The sequence below is a fragment of the Ahaetulla prasina genome, chromosome 8 (assembly GCF_028640845.1).
Source record: "Ahaetulla prasina isolate Xishuangbanna chromosome 8, ASM2864084v1, whole genome shotgun sequence".
Classification (NCBI taxonomy): Eukaryota; Metazoa; Chordata; class Lepidosauria; order Squamata; family Colubridae; genus Ahaetulla; species Ahaetulla prasina.
This window is the reverse complement of record NC_080546.1, coordinates 37,339,918-37,357,942: the sequence shown is the minus strand read 5'-3', so window position 1 is coordinate 37,357,942 and position 18,025 is coordinate 37,339,918. Positions and strand designations below refer to the sequence as shown.

The window sequence follows — 18,025 nt, the reverse complement described above, 5'->3', positions numbered from 1 at the left end:
CTAGTGATGATTATGAGGGGTCTTTGTTGCTTTCTGAGCTTGGTTGTTTTCTTGCAGATGTTTCATTACCCAAATTAAGTAACAACATCAGAGCTCTGATGGGCACCAAGGGCCCTTCATTTCACCCCCGAGCTACAGATATTCTCCTTTATCAGTGATGATTATAGGATCAATCTGTACATAGCACTAAAGCAGAAGTGCTTGTCAACAGCTGTCTCTCTTGCTGCTCTAAAACAGTCAGTCATGAGGGACGAGGCCCTGATATTTCTGTTATCCTGATAGTTCCTGTATTCATAGATTGAATCTATGGATTCAAAGGCCATTTCCAAAAGGTGAATTATTAGTCTTACTAATGATGTTCTTTTCGAATAACTGTTAGGATAGTGATTTTATGAGGAATCATATATGGCCAAATAAAGTTTAACCTGACAATATCTGTACCATCCTAAAAATAGTTCAATTTTATTACAAAATTTTTACCCAGTCTCTGGAAAGAATCATTTGGGAGAGTTGACAATCTGTTTTCTCTCTTGCATTTCATTTTGTCTCCTGTCCCATCAAGTTCCATCTTTTCTTTCTTTGTTGTTGCCCCTAAAACCAAAAGGTATGCCATTCACTCTACAAACCATCTTTTTCTTTGTTTTGTTTTTTGGAGGTAGTGGGTAATTCTGAGGTATAAGAGAATGCCCCTCTGGGGACTTGTGGCTTCTGTACTAAATTCTGCCTTTTACTTAATTACTTGATTGAATTAGTTATTTATTGCTAATTGAGTTTAACACTGCAAGATAGGCCAGACTGAGAAACAAACACCATGTGAGTCTAAATCTACTTTTATCAGAACAGGTATAGTAGTGGAATCTTGGACATTTAAATGTCATTTTCTTCTGCTTTTATCTTCATGAGAATTGTTGTTGTATGAGGCATTTATGAAAACCTTTTGTGGTATGGAATGGTATATATCCCCATACCATCTATTGGGAATGAATCTTCTCTCTGTTTATCAAGACCACTACCTTCCTTCCTTTCTTATATGATGTTTTTATATGGTTCAGTTATCTATTATTTTTATTGTAAGTGATTACCTATTTAATATACAATTCCCTTACAATTAGAATTGTATAGATTTTAATGTCTTATTTGTATTTTTGTATATTCTAATGTAATTTCTATTTATAACTTTAATTTTTGTTTAATTTTACTAAACTAAAATATTATTTATTTGTAACTTTATTGCTAAGTTTTAAAACATATTATTATTATTACTATTATTGTTATCTTCATAAGTATCACTTCTGTACCCTAGAACCTCCGGGGTCCATTTTTTTATTGCTTTTTGTTATATTTTCTCATTAAGACTTCCGTGATCTTGCTTTCAATGTTTTGTTTGAATGCCTTAACAATGATATTTTGCTTTGGAAGTCTGCTGTCGATCAGAAGAAAACTGATATCAAAGTTAGTTAAACCCCACATCATTTAGTTCCAGAAGTGTTTATTCCTCAATAAGAAGAAATCTGCAGTCGGGTTTAGGAACATAAGCCATAAATAAGGATTGTAATACATTTTTATATTATCTTGAGTAACTAGAATCTGGCTATGGTTATTTTGTTAATTAAAAATGCTTCATATTTCTTCTTTATGGAATTATCTTTAAAATTAAATATAAATGGCTAAAAAGGGTATGATAAGCGTATTGCCTTGATACATTATTATATTCAATAGATTTTACTTCCTTTCTGTGCCCAATTCAAAGAATTGGTATTTCCCATAAAGTAATCAGATGTTTTCACTGGCCAAGGGAAGCAATAGGAAAGATCATGATGCAAAACAGGTGAAGTATGTTCTCAACATTTTAACAGTCTGCATGTAGCATATTGTAAAAATTATAAATAATTTATTTTGGTTATTTGCCAAAGATTTATAATAGAAAATAATACCATAAAATGTTGGTAATTCTGGTAAAGGGATTCCCAGGGTCCTAAAATAGGCATATGTACTGTATATTAACAAAGCACCATGACATTATTTTCTATCCTATTTTAAGTGCTGATCAGGAGTTTCAATATATTTCTACTGAAGTTCCTTTTTGGTTTTTGTTTGATATGAGTGATCTCATGGTTCATTTTGATGGAAAAATAGGTACATAAAGATTTATATCATTGCACTCTACCAGAATGCTGACACTTATTTTCAAGCATTTTATTTCTAAGAAACGTTTGGTAGCTGGCTGGAGTGCTAATTTATTTCAGCATTAGACCATTTTCATGGAAAGAGTATTAAATTCATTCATAGTACTATCCAGAGTGGGACAATGAACATGTAATCTGCAGTTGTCATAGACTAAGCTACTATGAAAAGGAACACGAACAACTTATTTTGTGCAACGAAGGCCGCAAATGGCTTGGTCTTCCCCGCACAGTTTTGGAACAAGCTCTAGTGAAGCAAATAAGCTGACAAAGAGGCTCACACTCGACAGGCTTTGAAAGAAATGGGGATGCCAAGAGGAAGGGTTTATGTTTGACATTTTTTCCCTGAGGGTACAAGGGAAACTGTGTGCACTAAGAGCATAAGGCAGAAGGTCAAATTATACTACAGAAAAAGCACAGGAATGAGAAGCTGGGCATATGGTTCATTACCTCCAGAATACTGCCACTGTAGGTATCAAAAATTAGAGAGAGAAAAAGACACTTAGTTTATAACGTGAAGAATATAATCTGGGGCTACAACAGTGCATGTACGCCCACACCAAGTCTTAGATGTATTTTCATGAAACTATATTTTTTTATTGTAACAACTAGGGAACATTGTTATATGCAGTATATGGGGAGTATTCATACTAAATTAAATTAACTTTAACTACATTTGTATTTCAATTAAATATTTTGGCTTCCAGTTGTTGTTTGGAGGGTAACCTTTGATATGCACTCCAAGATCAACGGTGCGACAAAGTCACTGCATTTTTGTTACAACACCATCAGATAAACATATAACACTTGTAATACAAAAAATGACCCTTATTAAGCAAGGGGGTTGTTATTAACCACTTAAAATGTTCTATGCTATCCCAGATTGCTCTGCATTTGTTCATTCACCTGGGGCTCAGTAAGACATTTTGAAGTTTATTGGTAACTCATAGAATGCTGGGTCCTGCTAGAATGGTGGGGCATTGTGTTTCCTCTAGTCCGTGGCCACAACAAACGTGTGACGTATACGAAGACAGAGGTCATAACACAGAAGTTATTCTTACTAAGCCCCTCAACACATTCTCCCCATATATATTCACAAGAGGTTCTGGAATCCTTGTGTAAATCTTGATTTAGACAGTCAGGTTCATAGTTGTTATTTATGGACAGTCAGCAAAGTGACCATGAATATTAAAACAATTGTTAATATAAAATTTAATTTTACTTATTTAACCATTTAACCTTTTCCAATTGCCATCAAAAAATGTACACCTGTTATCAACAATTGAAAAGTCCAATTTTCTTACTTGCTTTTTGGACAAAAGCTAAAATCACATTTTGCTGACAAAGGAAAATGCAAAAGAAATGCTAATAAAAACACTACCCAAGCAGAATTTCCATAACCTAGAAAAATGAGTTTGATCACTGGAGGGCTCTAATATTGTTTCAACTGCCAAAAAAATATCAAAACGTTGAAACAGAAATTATTTCAATGTATGTGCATAGAGCAATCAAACATGCAATATACAAAGCTCCATGGATGCACTGTACATATACTTTATAAAGGTCAAAAACTGTACACTAAATTTTCAGCAATAAGGAATGGTGATACCATGTTTCTTCCAATTCTAATAAACATCTAAATCATTGTTAAAATTTTTGCATGGCATCACAACATACTCAACCTTGCATAATAGAATTTAAAATAATTGCTTGGGCGTTTTCAGGTCCCAGTCTAGTACCTTTGTCCGGAAGTAAGCATCTCAATTCTCTCTTCTTGCTTAGCTGCCAGGATATTCTGGTGCTACTCTTCCGTTTCTTTTCCTAGTTGGGCAAGTTAGCTTAAGATGTCCCACCAGACACTATTCTTATTCTAAGAAACATATAAGTAATCCTTCCTTTCTAATTACTTATTCAGTGACTATTTCAAGTTGCTACCATGCTTGCTGAAAAAGAAGATTTATGATAAGTCTTCAAGGTTATGGCCACTGTACAGGATCATGATTCAGCACTTTGTAGCCAGGGTTGTAACCTGGTTGTAACCATGGTTGCAATCTCCCATGGTCATGTGATCACCATTTACAACCTTCTCTGCTGGCTTCTAACATGCAAAGTAAATGTGGAAGCTGGTAGGAAGTTACAAGTCATGGTCACATCAAATCACACTTAACAATTCATGGTGATTTGCTTAACAACCACAGCTGGAACTGATGTAAATCGATATGCTTAGGTGATGTTTCATTTAATGATCATGCCACTCAGTGAGAGAGTTGCCAGTCCAATCTGCAATGGGGAAGTGAACACTATTGGTATGTAGAAAGCAGTAGTGGGTTTCAATTTTCTTTGCTATTGGTTTGCTATTGGGAGCTTGCGGGTGTGCGTGCTTGCTCTACGAGCGTGCGGGTGTGCGTGCTTGCTTTGCGAGCATGCGGGTGCATGTGCTTGCTTTGTGAGAGTGCAGCGCTTCTGTGCAGAGCATTTTTTATGATATCCAGGTGAGTAGCCAGAGCCTCCCACCACCGCTACTGATTCGCCCGAACTAGGACGAACCGGTAGCAACCCACCACTGGTAGAAAGACATAATTTTTCAAACATTTTCTCTGCCTTAAAGATGAAACTTACAAAATGAATGTCTTAAAAACCATCTCTTTCCCATTCTGTACTATGTAATTCTGAGTTCAGCATCCTGGATTAATGCCTTAAGAATTTTGCGGATTAAGTGGTGAAAAAAATATTGGACACACCATCTTTGCTCACTAAACTGTTACTTTCAATGATGCAGAATAGAGGAGGGATAATATGGTGACCTATTTTCCATCTCGATTCTGTTGCTGTGTACTTTGGGATTGTCCACCTTGTTTACCCCCATTATTGTTTCCAGTGGCTCTGGAAAATTCCGTACTTTTTGCTATATTTTATAGCTAATATTAATTCTTAGATATTATTCATGTCTTTCTCATTTGCGTGCTTTGGTCACATTGGGGTGTTTTTTTTTATGTTTGCTGATTTTAATAAATAAGCTGTACTTTTCTAACTGAATTGAAAGTCTTACTGTATGTTCTTTTTCTGATGTGGACCTAGGGATTGGGAGCATGCCGGGTGCAAACTAAACTGCATATTATTACCCACAGTAATTTTCCAACAAAAGGAATCAGTGTTTTGCGAGCCTTATTTATTCCCCCCTTTGCCAATAGGTAGGCAAACAGGGAACTGTGACCTATGCTCTAATGGCAGATAGGGGAATGCAGAGTCTTAAAAAGAAAACTATAGGCTTTGAGTCTTCTGTGTGTTCTTATGCGTTTAAGGGCTACTATATTTACAATAAAACTGTACAGTTATTGAGAAGAGCATCAAAACTGCACTTACAAATTGCGTAGCAATGTGCATTACTCATCACCAGGAATGTCCCATGCAGCACTGAACAGATGCCTCTGGCAGTCACACAATAAAAGTACACTCTCCTATTTAGGAAAGGAGTTGAACTTTTAAGAAACATTTTGAAGCCCCTAGAAAAACTGAAAACTAAGAGCATCCATGATAAAAATAAGATAACAAGACATATACAACTTAGTTTTAAAGTATATTGAGTTTATATGAATTTTCAACTGTTTTGTTTTTATTTATTTAATTCCAAATGAGGTTCTTATTGTGCAAAATAATAGAAAAATTGGACTAGAACCATTTCATAATCGGTTAAACAAAGGGGCATTATTAGAAATGCTGAAAAGGATAGCTGGTGCTGCCCTGTTAATCTAAGCAAGCTAAGTCTTGAGGGTTTTAAAATTATAACTGTTGTATTAATGTAGTGCATCAGGCTGTTACACAAAGCACCATGGCTTTTTGGTTTCTTGCCTGAGCAAATAATTCTTTCAGCTGCTTGGAAAAATACCTCCCTTTTCTTCATTTGGTGGAAAAAGAAGGTATAAAAAATCTCACTGCATGCTGTTCTTTTGAGCTCTTCATATAGGACATGTTAATGACATTTGAGTGGGAGGGTTGATATTTTAGCATAGTGAGATATTAATGAATTGCTCACATATTTCTATCCACAACTGCTTGTGATACCTTTCCCCCCCATGTTGCATTCCCACAATACCGTCCATATTTTTCTGACATTGCAGAATTGCCATGCACCCTCCTTCTTTCTCCATTTACCCTCCCCTAATTTTTCTCCTCCTGGTACCGGCACAATTTTGCTGTAAGTAGCCAGCACTAAACAGCACCAAATGGACTGGCACTGTCTTGTTTCTTAGCCTAATGGATGCTTGTTTAAACAGTGAGGCTGTTTGCATTGCTGCAGCTCACTGCATGTTAAACACAATCCTCTGAAATCCTACACCAATACAATAAAGGTATCAGCAGTACAGCATGGGGAGGCAATTACTATAAGGTCCCAAGTGAGCCTTCTAAGCTGTAGGAAGGAAAATTTGATCGAACAACTAAAAGGAAAATCTGATTCAGCTCAGCATCACGTGGAAGACGCAAGGCTTAACTGCAGCCAGGTCTGTGGAGGGCAGGAAGAAATCAATGGAAGAGCTAGTGAGAGCAAATGTACATTGTTAAGAGGAGCTTTAAGCATTGCCTGTTAGCAAAGCTCTGTGTTGCAAAGACCAACAAAGGCTCGCCTTTCCTCCTTCTCCTTGTCCTAGAGGCTTTTATTAAAAAAAAAATGCAGCAGGCTACTCTTTCAATCCCCATCTTTTACCAATTTCTGAAATACTTCTCCACTGACAAAAGGTCCTTTTCTCCCATAAAAAAAGCAGTTGCATATCAAGGGGATGAGATAAACATCTGAGCAGCAGAAGAGCAAAGTTGCGATAATTTTTATTTTATTTTCAAGAGCACCATCAGAGAGGTCTATCTTTCAAAGCTAAGGCTGGGGAGAGATATCCAGCTTTCACCCTAACGACAGTCAGTTTGAAAGCATTAGAAATTCCATATCAATTCATGTTATTTTTTAAAAAAACACTACAATGTTATTGAAAAGAAGCCCCTACTTCCTCTAGCTTAAAACAGATGATCAAAAATAACAGGAACTTCTAGTATTTTAAAGATAAATTTTATAGAAAGAAAAGGCAGCTTTTCTAATTAAGCAGACCGTTTCCTGAATACATGCCACAAGTACATTAAGTAAGAAGCTTTGTTGCACAGGACTGAACTAATAGTAATAGCTTGGCTTTCAGCCTTTGGCAAAACTTATAGTCAATAATGAAAGGGGAAAGCCAATAGTTACTTGCCTATTTTGGGTACACTTCAGACTTTTACTTCATGAAAAACAAGAAAGGTGCAATATGAGAAGATCAATATGGAACAAAGCATCCTGATGCCTAATATAGATGACCAAGTCATTATAGAGTCATCCACTACGTATTTTTCTTGGTAATCTCAATGAATGATGGCATGGTAGATTGTATTCAAATGAATGCATAGCCAGCAGTGAGCAACTGCATTAAAGGGTCAGTGAAGTGCACTCTCAATCCAAACAATGATACTGTAGGTGCAACAAAATCCAGAAGGGGAAAAGCCCTTGTTTTTTTCAGGGTAATTTCTGAGGTCTTGTTACTATTAAACTGTTAGAGCAAAAGCTTGGGAAACTGATAGAACTGTATTTTTAGATGCATTTTTGTAGCTAATCTATACTTTAAAAAATGTCATTACTTTGGAATAGACACCAAAAACCCCTGGTTTTATGTTTGCTAATTTTCTCTTAAGGCTCTACATGGAAGTTTTGTTGCCTAAGTTCCATAAGAAGGATTTAAAGAAAGTCTATCATGCCCAGCATAATTTTCTGCCTTTACTATCCAAAAAACTATAGAAAATCCACAAAATGGACTCATGGCGACTAGTTGCCTCCAGTGATTGTTTCCAGCTCCTGGAATTCAGTAACATTTAACCACTGGTGCAAATAGCTTTTGATAGTTCAGTCTTTCAGGAACATATAGGATGCACATGTAAGCCTAAACTAACAGCAATAATTAAATAAAGCCAAATAAAGGAAAAGAATTATATAAGACACCATGAATGCTTAATTGGGCCGGGACTGTACCACACAGGAATGTGGCTCCATGTGATAAATTCTGTTTCCTATCCTATAACATAAAGCTATGATATATGGACTAGAGAAGTGTAAGTCGAACGGGTTTGAAGAATCACAGTCATTTGAAATTATATATGGCACAGAATACTTTTTTCACCTAATTTTGTAAGTATGCAGCTTTTGTGCAAAACTGACTCAGTTCAATTAGCTCCTTTCCTTGGAGAATCTTCTCACTTTGTGAAAAAAATAGTTATATGTAAGAAAATATTTTATGTTTCTGACAGGTAGTAGCTTTCTGATCTGCATTCACTGCAGGTATGAGCATGCATATTTAACTGTCAGGGTTACGTATGCAAATTCATTCCAAAAGGATCCGAAAGACTGAAATAATATTTCTCTAGTGTGTTCACATAAAGGGTTTTTAAACTTTATTTTAATTTTGCTCAGTTCCCTGTGAAACTGCACATATCTTTAAGCATGGAGTTGAACATGTGTAGGCCTCCGAGCAACTATGCCTCCTCAGAACAAACACCGGCTCTTCAATGATGCAACAAGTACAACGCAAATGAATGGGGTTTCTCAACATTTTTCTTCTTTCTGTTTTGCGACAAATCATCAAAATATAGGTTTTGAATATTTGTAAATGAAATCCAACAATACATAGAGGCATACATCAGTTTTATAGTGCAGCAGTTCCTGAAATAGTAGCTTGGTTAGAGCTTCAGATATTTTTGTACTGCGGAAGTGATCGTTATTTTGAGGGGGAGAAGCTCTAAGGGGGCTTTACAAGATTCCTATCATGGTTCCATTAATTTATAAAGACTGCTTATTTTCTGGGTTTAATCATCAGTAGCTTCTTAATTCCTTTTGTCAGTTTCTATGCTACTTTTAATTTCAAGGGAAAGCTTTGATTACTTATCTCTCCTCTTCATTTAAACATAGTAAGTAAAAATTAAAAGTCTCCTCCTATAACAAAACAAAGAAGGGAGGAAGCCATTTTACTACTAGTGACTTATACCATCTTTACATCATTAATCAGCAACTGCTGAAATGATATAAAGTCTCTCAGCAGTTCTATTTTAGCACAACAATGGTTGGCTAATTCTAAAAGAAGCTGTAAGTTGTTACTAAAGAAATGGAATAATTAAAGTAGATTATTCATGGGCAACCAAAAAGCTATTCATAAGTAATTGTCCCAGATGAAATCATCAAAAAGGAAAAAAAAAATTTTAAATACTGAACAGCAAACTTTTATTTAACATTAAAAAGGATTTTTGCAGAATAGAACTTGTGCATAAACATCACAGATCTTAGAGATATTAGGTGTTTTGTAGAATTTTTTAATTTCCCCTACACTGATTACAAAAAAGCATTATCAGAGTAATGATAAAACACCTCTATAAGAATCTATATTTTATAATCTTATTGACTATTACTTTATCCTTTTTTTTCCTGAACCAAACCTTTTAGGATGTAAGTTTCACAGTTTCTTTTGGCATCTACCATCTGGTATCTATTCAGATTCACAGAACTTCCAAAACTATATGCCGAGTATTAGACTCTGGCAGTTTCTACCTGCAAAGATTGCTTCGTGAAATCTTTTAAAATCATTCTTCCTTGTCTTTATGTATGCATTTTTCCTTGAACATGAGCCCACATATTACAAATTCTCTCTCACACACATGCAAACACACAAACACCCACACAAAGTCGCAATGTGGCTTGGACTCTAGAAGTACAAAATAGATCAACTATGTTCTAGACAGACTTAAAAAAAAAATTGTAGTAGACAGCTATGCTGTCATTCACTGTTCAGTGGTCCCACTGCAACAGCCTATCTCTGGTAAATATTTACATAATCCAATTCAGCCATTCGAACTTCAGGTATTATAATCATATTATAATAGGTTGCTCTTGACATTCAGTATACTGTTTTGCTTCCTGAGGTCAGCCTGAGATTTTGTTTGCAAATAAGCAGTTTTGACACCGATTGTAGAAGTAAGCACAGAGACATAAAGATAGATGGATTGCTGCAATTCCTCTCCTCAACAAAGCTTACAATTTCTATCACCAGTTTGCAAGAAAATAAACATCAGAGTCTCAAAGCTCCTTCTCACAGCAAACAGTGGGTATATCGTTTGCTGATATTCTTGCTCTCTGCTTCACCTTTGGAGAGCGATAGTTCCCTTGAGAAACAGTGGACACTTGAGGACATCTTATTATTCAAAAAGCGCTTCAGTGCAAAACTCAAATGGCAAGCAAGGTGCAACTACCTTAAGGATAGAATTCCTGAAAACAAAACCTAAGAACTGCTTCCAAAACAAATTATGTTACAATTAATATCTCAATAAATATTTGCTCTATGGAAGCTGTTCATAAGGAATTATGATCCTTGTTATAGTAATCCTTCATTAATAGAAACATTGATTATACAAAACTAATATTGGAGCAAAATGCATTGCAAAAAAGTAACAGACAAAATATTTGATAAAGCTATTAAACACATCATCTCTAGTTTAAAAACCTTATTAAACTCAAATCAAATCAGTCATTGAGGTCAAAATTTGAAAAACTCAGGAAAAAACTACCCAAAAGTACTCAAAATACCTGTGTTCTAAATGCTCTACACTATAGCTATATATAAAACAGCAAATTGTGTCTTTTCCTCACACTTGGGTTTAATGATATTAGAGACCCTTATTGCCCTGCCAAAAAAAAAAAGAGCCACCCCAACGTCTATGAAAATTAACCTTCTCTGCCAAGAGACACTGTGCAGGGTATTTTCACTATTGGTGTGCATACAGGCTTAGATTTGTGCTGGGTTCTTAGTGCTTAGAGCACTGACCTTCAGAGGCACCCTGGTCCCTTGGAAGCTAAAGGAGGACTCATTTTCATGCTTGCAGTTGTATTGTCAATTTCTGTGAGACAATGTTGTTGAAGTAACTCACTCACTCATTCATTCATTCATTCATTCCTTGTGTGTCCAATCACACTTAGCCAATAAAATTCTATTCTATTCTATTCTATTCATTCATCCATTCATTCATTTTATTTTGTCAAATACATATTAAATAATTATATAAATATAAGCATGAATTGAATACATAAAAGGAATACAACTAAAGGAAAGATTAGGGCAGGAACGGTAGGCACGCTGGTGCTCTTATGCGCGGCCCTTACAGACCTCTTAGGAATGGGGTGAGGTCAATACTAGATAGTCTTTGGTTAAGGCTTTGGGGATTTTGGGAAGAGACCACAGAGTCAGGTAGCACATTCCAGGCATTAACAACTCTGTTACTGAAGTCACATTTTCTGCAATCTAGATTGGAGGTTCACTTTAAGTTTGAATCTATTGTGTTCTCGTGTATTGTTGTGGTTGAAGCTGAAGTAGTCATTGATAGGAAGTACATTGTAGCAGATAATTTTATGAGCTATGCTCAGGTCATACCAAAAGGCGTAGTTCTAAATTTTCTAGAGCTGGGAATCCTCCTTCCCCCTTTTGCACTCCCTCCCTCCCTCCCTCTCTCTCTCTCTCTCTCTCTCTCTCTCTCTCTCACACACACACACACACACACACACACACACACACACAGACTTCTAAAGTCGATTGGCACAATGAAAGGCAAAGACCACAATTGTTTTAAGAAAGAAGCTTTAGCAGGGAGGGGGGATGGGAGGGTGTTTTAAGTTTTGGCAAACAGCCAGGCCAACTGTATTGGAGAAGGTCACACAACTGGCCTTAACATTTTAGCTGCTGTCTTTTTCCTCACACTTGGGTTTAATGATATTAGAGACCCTTATTGCCCTGCCAAAAAAAAAAAAAAAAAGAGCCACCCCAACGTCTATGAAAATTAACCTTCTCTGCCAAGAGACACTGTGCAGGGTATTTTCACTATTGGTGTGCATACAGGCTTAGATTTGTGCTGGGTTCTTAGTGCTTAGAGCACTGACCTTCAGAGGCACCCTGGTCCCTTGGAAGCTAAAGGAGGACTCATTTTCATGCTTGCAGTTGTATTGTCAATTTCTGTGAGACAATGTTGTTGAAGTAACTCACTCACTCATTCATTCATTCATTCATTCCTTGTGTGTCCAATCACACTTAGCCAATAAAAATTCTATTCTATTCTATTCATTCATTCATTCATTCATTTTATTTTGTCAAATACATATTAAATAATTATATAAATATAAGCATGAATTGAATACATAAAAGGAATAAAAGGAACATTAGGACAGGGACGGTAGGCACGCTGGTGCTCTTATGCACGCCCCTTACAGACCTCTTAGGAATGGGGTGAGGTCAATACTAGATAGTCTTTGGTTAAGGCTTTGGGGATTTTGGGAAGAGACCACAGAGTCAGGTAGCACATTCCAGGCATTAACAACTCTGTTACTGAAGTCACATTTTCTGCAATCTAGATTGAGAGGTTCACTTTAAGTTTGAATCTATTGTGTTCTCGTGTATTGTTGTGGTTGAAGCTGAAGTAGTCATTGATAGGAAGTACATTGTAGCAGATAATTTTATGAGCTATGCTCAGGTCATACCAAAGGCGGCGTAGTTCTAAATTTTCTAAAGCTGGGAATCCTCCTTCCCCCTTTTGCACTTTTATTGTTTTTCGTTCAAATAAATATTCATGTTATTTTACTTGGCTCTATCTTTATTTTTTACATTGACCAGTAGCTGCCTCATTTCCCACCCTCGGCTTATACTCGAGTCAATAGTTTTTCCCAGTTTTTGTGGTAAAATTAGGTGCCTCGGCTTATATTCGGATCGGCTTATACTCGAGTATATACGGTAATTTATAAAGACTGCTTATTTTCTGGGTTTAATCATCAGTAGCTTCTTAATTCCTTTTGTCAGTTTCTATGCTACTTTTAATTTCAAGGGAAAGCTTTGATTACTTATCTCTCCTCTTCATTTAAACATAGTAAGTAAAAATTAAAAGTCTCCTCCTATAACAAAACAAAGAAGGGAGGAAGCCATTTTACTACTAGTGACTTATACCATCTTTACATCATTAATCAGCAACTGCTGAAATGATATAAAGTCTCTCAGCAGTTCTATTTTAGCACAACAATGGTTGGCTAATTCTAAAAGAAGCTGTAAGTTGTTACTAAAGAAATGGAATAATTAAAGTAGATTATTCATGGGCAACCAAAAAGCTATTCATAAGTAATTGTCCCAGATGAAATCATCAAAAAGGAAAAAAAAATTTTTAAATACTGAACAGCAAACTTTTATTTAACATTAAAAAGGATTTTTGCAGAATAGAACTTGTGCATAAACATCACAGATCTTAGAGATATTAGGTGTTTTGTAGAATTTTTTAATTTCCCCTACACTGATTACAAAAAAGCATTATCAGAGTAATGATAAAACACCTCTATAAGAATCTATATTTTATAATCTTATTGACTATTACTTTATCCTTTTTTTTCCTGAACCAAACCTTTTAGGATGTAAGTTTCACAGTTTCTTTTGGCATCTACCATCTGGTATCTATTCAGATTCACAGAACTTCCAAAACTATATGCCGAGTATTAGACTCTGGCAGTTTCTACCTGCAAAGATTGCTTCGTGAAATCTTTTAAAATCATTCTTCCTTGTCTTTATGTATGCATTTTTCCTTGAACATGAGCCCACATATTACAAATTCTCTCTCACACACATGCAAACACACAAACACCCACACAAAGTCGCAATGTGGCTTGGACTCTAGAAGTACAAAATAGATCAACTATGTTCTAGACAGACTTAAAAAAAAAATTGTAGTAGACAACTATGCTGTCATTCACTGTTCAGTGGTCCCACCGCAACAGCCTATCTCTGGTAAATATTTACATAATCCAATTCAGCCATTCGAACTTCAGGTATTATAATCATATTATAATAGGTTGCTCTTGACATTCAGTATACTGTTTTGCTTCCTGAGGTCAGCCTGAGATTTTGTTTGCAAATAAGCAGTTTTGACACGGATTGTAGAAGTAAGCACAGAGACATAAAGATAGATGGATTGCTGCAATTCCTCTCCTCAACAAAGCTTACAATTTCTATCACCAGTTTGCAAGAAAATAAACATCAGAGTCTCAAAGCTCCTTCTCACAGCAAACAGTGGGTATATCGTTTGCTGATATTCTTGCTCTCTGCTTCACCTTTGGAGAGCGATAGTTCCCTTGAGAAACAGTGGACACTTGAGGACATCTTATTATTCAAAAAGCGCTTCAGTGCAAAACTCAAATGGCAAGCAAGGTGCAACTACCTTAAGGATAGAATTCCTGAAAACAAAACCTAAGAACTGCTTCCAAAACAAATTATGTTACAGTTAATATCTCAATAAATATTTGCTCTATGGAAGCTGTTCATAAGGAATTATGATCCTTGTTATAGTAATCCTTCATTAATAGAAACATTGATTATACAAAACTAATATTGGAGCAAAATGCATTGCAAAAAAGTAACGGACAAAATATTTGATAAAGCTATTAAACACATCATCTCTAGTTTAAAAACCTTATTAAACTCAAATCAAATCAGTCATTGAGGTCAAAATTTGAAAAACTCAGGAAAAAACTACCCAAAAGTACTCAAAATACCTGTGTTCTAAATGCTCTACACTATAGCTATATATAAAACAGCAAATTGTGTCTTTAATCTATAAAAGGCACACTATATAAAACAACTATTAATCTATAACAATGCAATCATCTTGAGTTTGAATTATATATGCATGGCAAATTCATAGATGTTGCACTACAGCACATGATAGCTGAATAGCTTAAGTGCAATCATCCTTTCACAACAACCTGGAAAGACTACACAGAAATAAGAGGTGTGGCATGTCTCAATGTTGTTATTGTGTCAACCGAAGAAGGGATACCTCGCTTTCTGCTAAGCATTGGAAGTGACAAGCCTGTCCAGTTCTAAAACTGTTACGTCTCTCAATTTATAGGCAAGAAATCATTGTTGAGAGTTAGCATGGGGTAACATATCAGTTGTTGGATCTGCCTGGGAAAATGAATGTTCAGGCAGGGAAGCTCATTGTGTGACTCATCTAGGTTCTTCTCTTAGTCCAGTTTCCCTTCAGGACTGTTGCTGTTGTCTTCTCCCAGACTATTCATGTATGTATCTATATCTGTATGTCTGTATGTATTTATGTATGTATGTATGTATGTATGTATGTATCAGAGGTGGGTTTCAGCAGGTTCTGACCAGTTCTGGAGAACAGGTAGCAAAAATTTTGAATAGTTAGGAGAACCAGTAGTAAAAATTCTGACTGCCCCCACCCCCATCTATTCTTTGCCTCCCAAGTCCCAACTGATTGGGAGGAAATTGGGATTTTTCCCTGGATTGGGGAGGTAATGGAGATTTTACAGTATCCTTCCCCTGCCACCCCCACCAAGCCACCCCCACAGAACCTGTAGTAAAAATTCTGACTGCCCCCACCCCATCTATTCTTGCCTCCCAAGTCCCAACTGATTGGGAGGAAATTGGGATTTTTCCTGGATTGGGAGGTAATGGAGATTTTACAGTATCCTTCCCCTGCCACCCCCACCAAGCCACCCCCACAGAACCTGTAGTAAAAAATTTAAGCAGCTACACCATTCCAAAGAGGAAGCCTACAGAAAAGGTGATAAAATGCTGTACAATCAGGCCAGAAATGCACTAACAAGGAGATCAGAGAAGCAAAAAGAAGCTACTCTGAAAAGCTAAAGAATCAGTTTTCAGCAAATGAACCAGCAAACATGTGGAAAACTCTTAAAAATATCACCGGCTATGGCAAACCTCCTTCCCAGGCTGAAGGTAATCAACAACTGGCAGATGACCTGAATGAGTTTTACTACAGGTTTGAAAGGAAACTACAGCCACCTATCTCCACAACCCCCATTTTAGACACACCAAAAACAGCCAAGCCTCCTACAACTGACCCCATTTCATTGGGTTCACAACCCCTAATGATCACAGAAAAGGAAGTGCAGGACCTATTTCACAGACAAAAGCCAGGAAAAGCTCCAGGCCCAGACAAGATAACTCCTTCTTGCTTAAAAGTCTGTGCTGACCAATTGGCCTCCATCTTCACCCATATTTTCAATAAATCACTAGAGATGTGCTATGTTCCTTTTTGCTTCAAACGCTTTACCATCACCCCAGTGCCGAAGAAGCCCACCATCAAGGAACTGAATGACTACAGACCAGTTGCTTTAACATCTGTAGTCATGAAAACCTTTGAAAGGCTAGTGCTTTCCTACTTGAAAACCATCACGGATCTGCTGTTAGACCCCTTGCAATTTGCATACCGAGCAAATAGATCAACAGATGATGCTGTTAATATGGCTCTGCACTACATCCTACAACATCTTGAGTCTCCAAAGACCTATGCAAGGGTCCTCTTTGTAGACTTTAGTTCAGCATTCAATACCATCATTCCAGACACTCTTCTAACTAAGTAAAACCAGCTACAGGTACCGGAACAGACTTGTAAGTGGATCACAAGCTTCCTAACAAACAGGAAGCAGCAGGTGAAGCTAAGCAAGATCACATCAAATAGCTGTACAATTAGCACACCCCCAAGGCTGTGTGCTCTCCCCACTTCTCTTCTCTCTGTATACCAATAACTGTATCTCCAATGATCCATCTGTTAAGCTACTGAAGTTTGCAGATGACACAACAGTGATCGGTCTCATTCGAGACAATGACGAATCCACATATAGCCGAGAGGTCGAACGACTAGCCTTGTGGTGCAACCAAAACAATCTGGAACTGAACACACTCAAAACCGTAGAAATGGTGGTAGACTTTAGGAGAAACCCTTCCATACTTCCACCTCTCACAATACTAAGACAACACAGTATCAACAGTAGAAACCTTCAAATTTCTAGGTTCTATCATATGGCAAGATCTAAAATGGACAGCTAACATCAAAAATATCATCAAAAAAGGACAACAAAGAATGTTCTTTCTGCGCCAACTCAGTAAGCTCAAACTGCACAAGGAGCTGCTGATTCAGTTCTACAGAGGAATTATTGAGTCTGTCATTTGCACCTCTATAACTGTCTGGTTCGGTTCTGCAACCCAACAAGAAAGACACAGACTTCAGAGGATAATTAGAACTGCAGAAAAAATAATTGCTACCAACCTGCCTTCCATTGAGGACCTGTATACTGCACGAATCAAGAAGAGGGCCGTGAAAATATTTACAGATCCCTCACATCCAGGACATAAACTGTTTCAGCTCCTACCCTCAAAACGACGCTATAGAGCACTGCACACCAGAACAACTAGACACAAGAACAGTTTTTCCCCGAAGGCTATCACTCTGCTAAACAAATAATTCCCTCAACACTGTCAAACTATTTATTAAATCTGCACTACTATTAATCTTCTCATCGTTCCCATCACCAATCTCTTTCTACTTATGACTGTATGATTGTAATTTTTTTGCTGGCAATCCTTATGATTTATATTGATATATTGACCATCATTTGTGTTGTAAATGTTGTACCTTGATGAAGGTATCTTTTCTTTTATGTACACTGAGAGCATATGCACCAAGACAAATTCCTTGTGTGTCCAATCACACTTGGCCAATAAAAAATTCTATTCTATTCTAAACAGGCGAAGGCTTAAAATTGTGTATATGTTTGCGTGTGTATGTATAAACACGCCCCCCCCAATAAAATGCATATGCTTCTTATAATTACTGCAAGCTGCTTTATAAAATATTCTCTTTGCAACAGTATTTAAGTATTGTTAATAAATATATGTGCATGCACACAAGATTAAGATTCCTAGTTTGGTTTTTCTGACTAC

The 18,025-nt window shown here is 36.6% G+C and overlaps 1 protein-coding gene across 3 annotated transcripts in view; it reads right to left on the bottom strand.

Moving 5' to 3' along the window:
- The window catches only part of MAML3 (mastermind like transcriptional coactivator 3), a 335,443-nt gene that overhangs the window by 145,319 nt on the left and 172,099 nt on the right, over positions 1-18,025 (bottom strand). Inside the window, exon 1 of one of the 3 annotated variants that reach the window (XM_058192279.1) lies at positions 481-568. The exons of the other annotated variants lie outside the window; for them this stretch is intronic. Within the exon in view, the coding sequence (XP_058048262.1) occupies positions 481-501 (21 nt within the window). The 5' untranslated portion in view covers positions 502-568. Of the gene's footprint in view, positions 1-480; positions 569-18,025 lie in introns of those variants that run through there. 3 annotated transcript variants of the gene reach the window in all.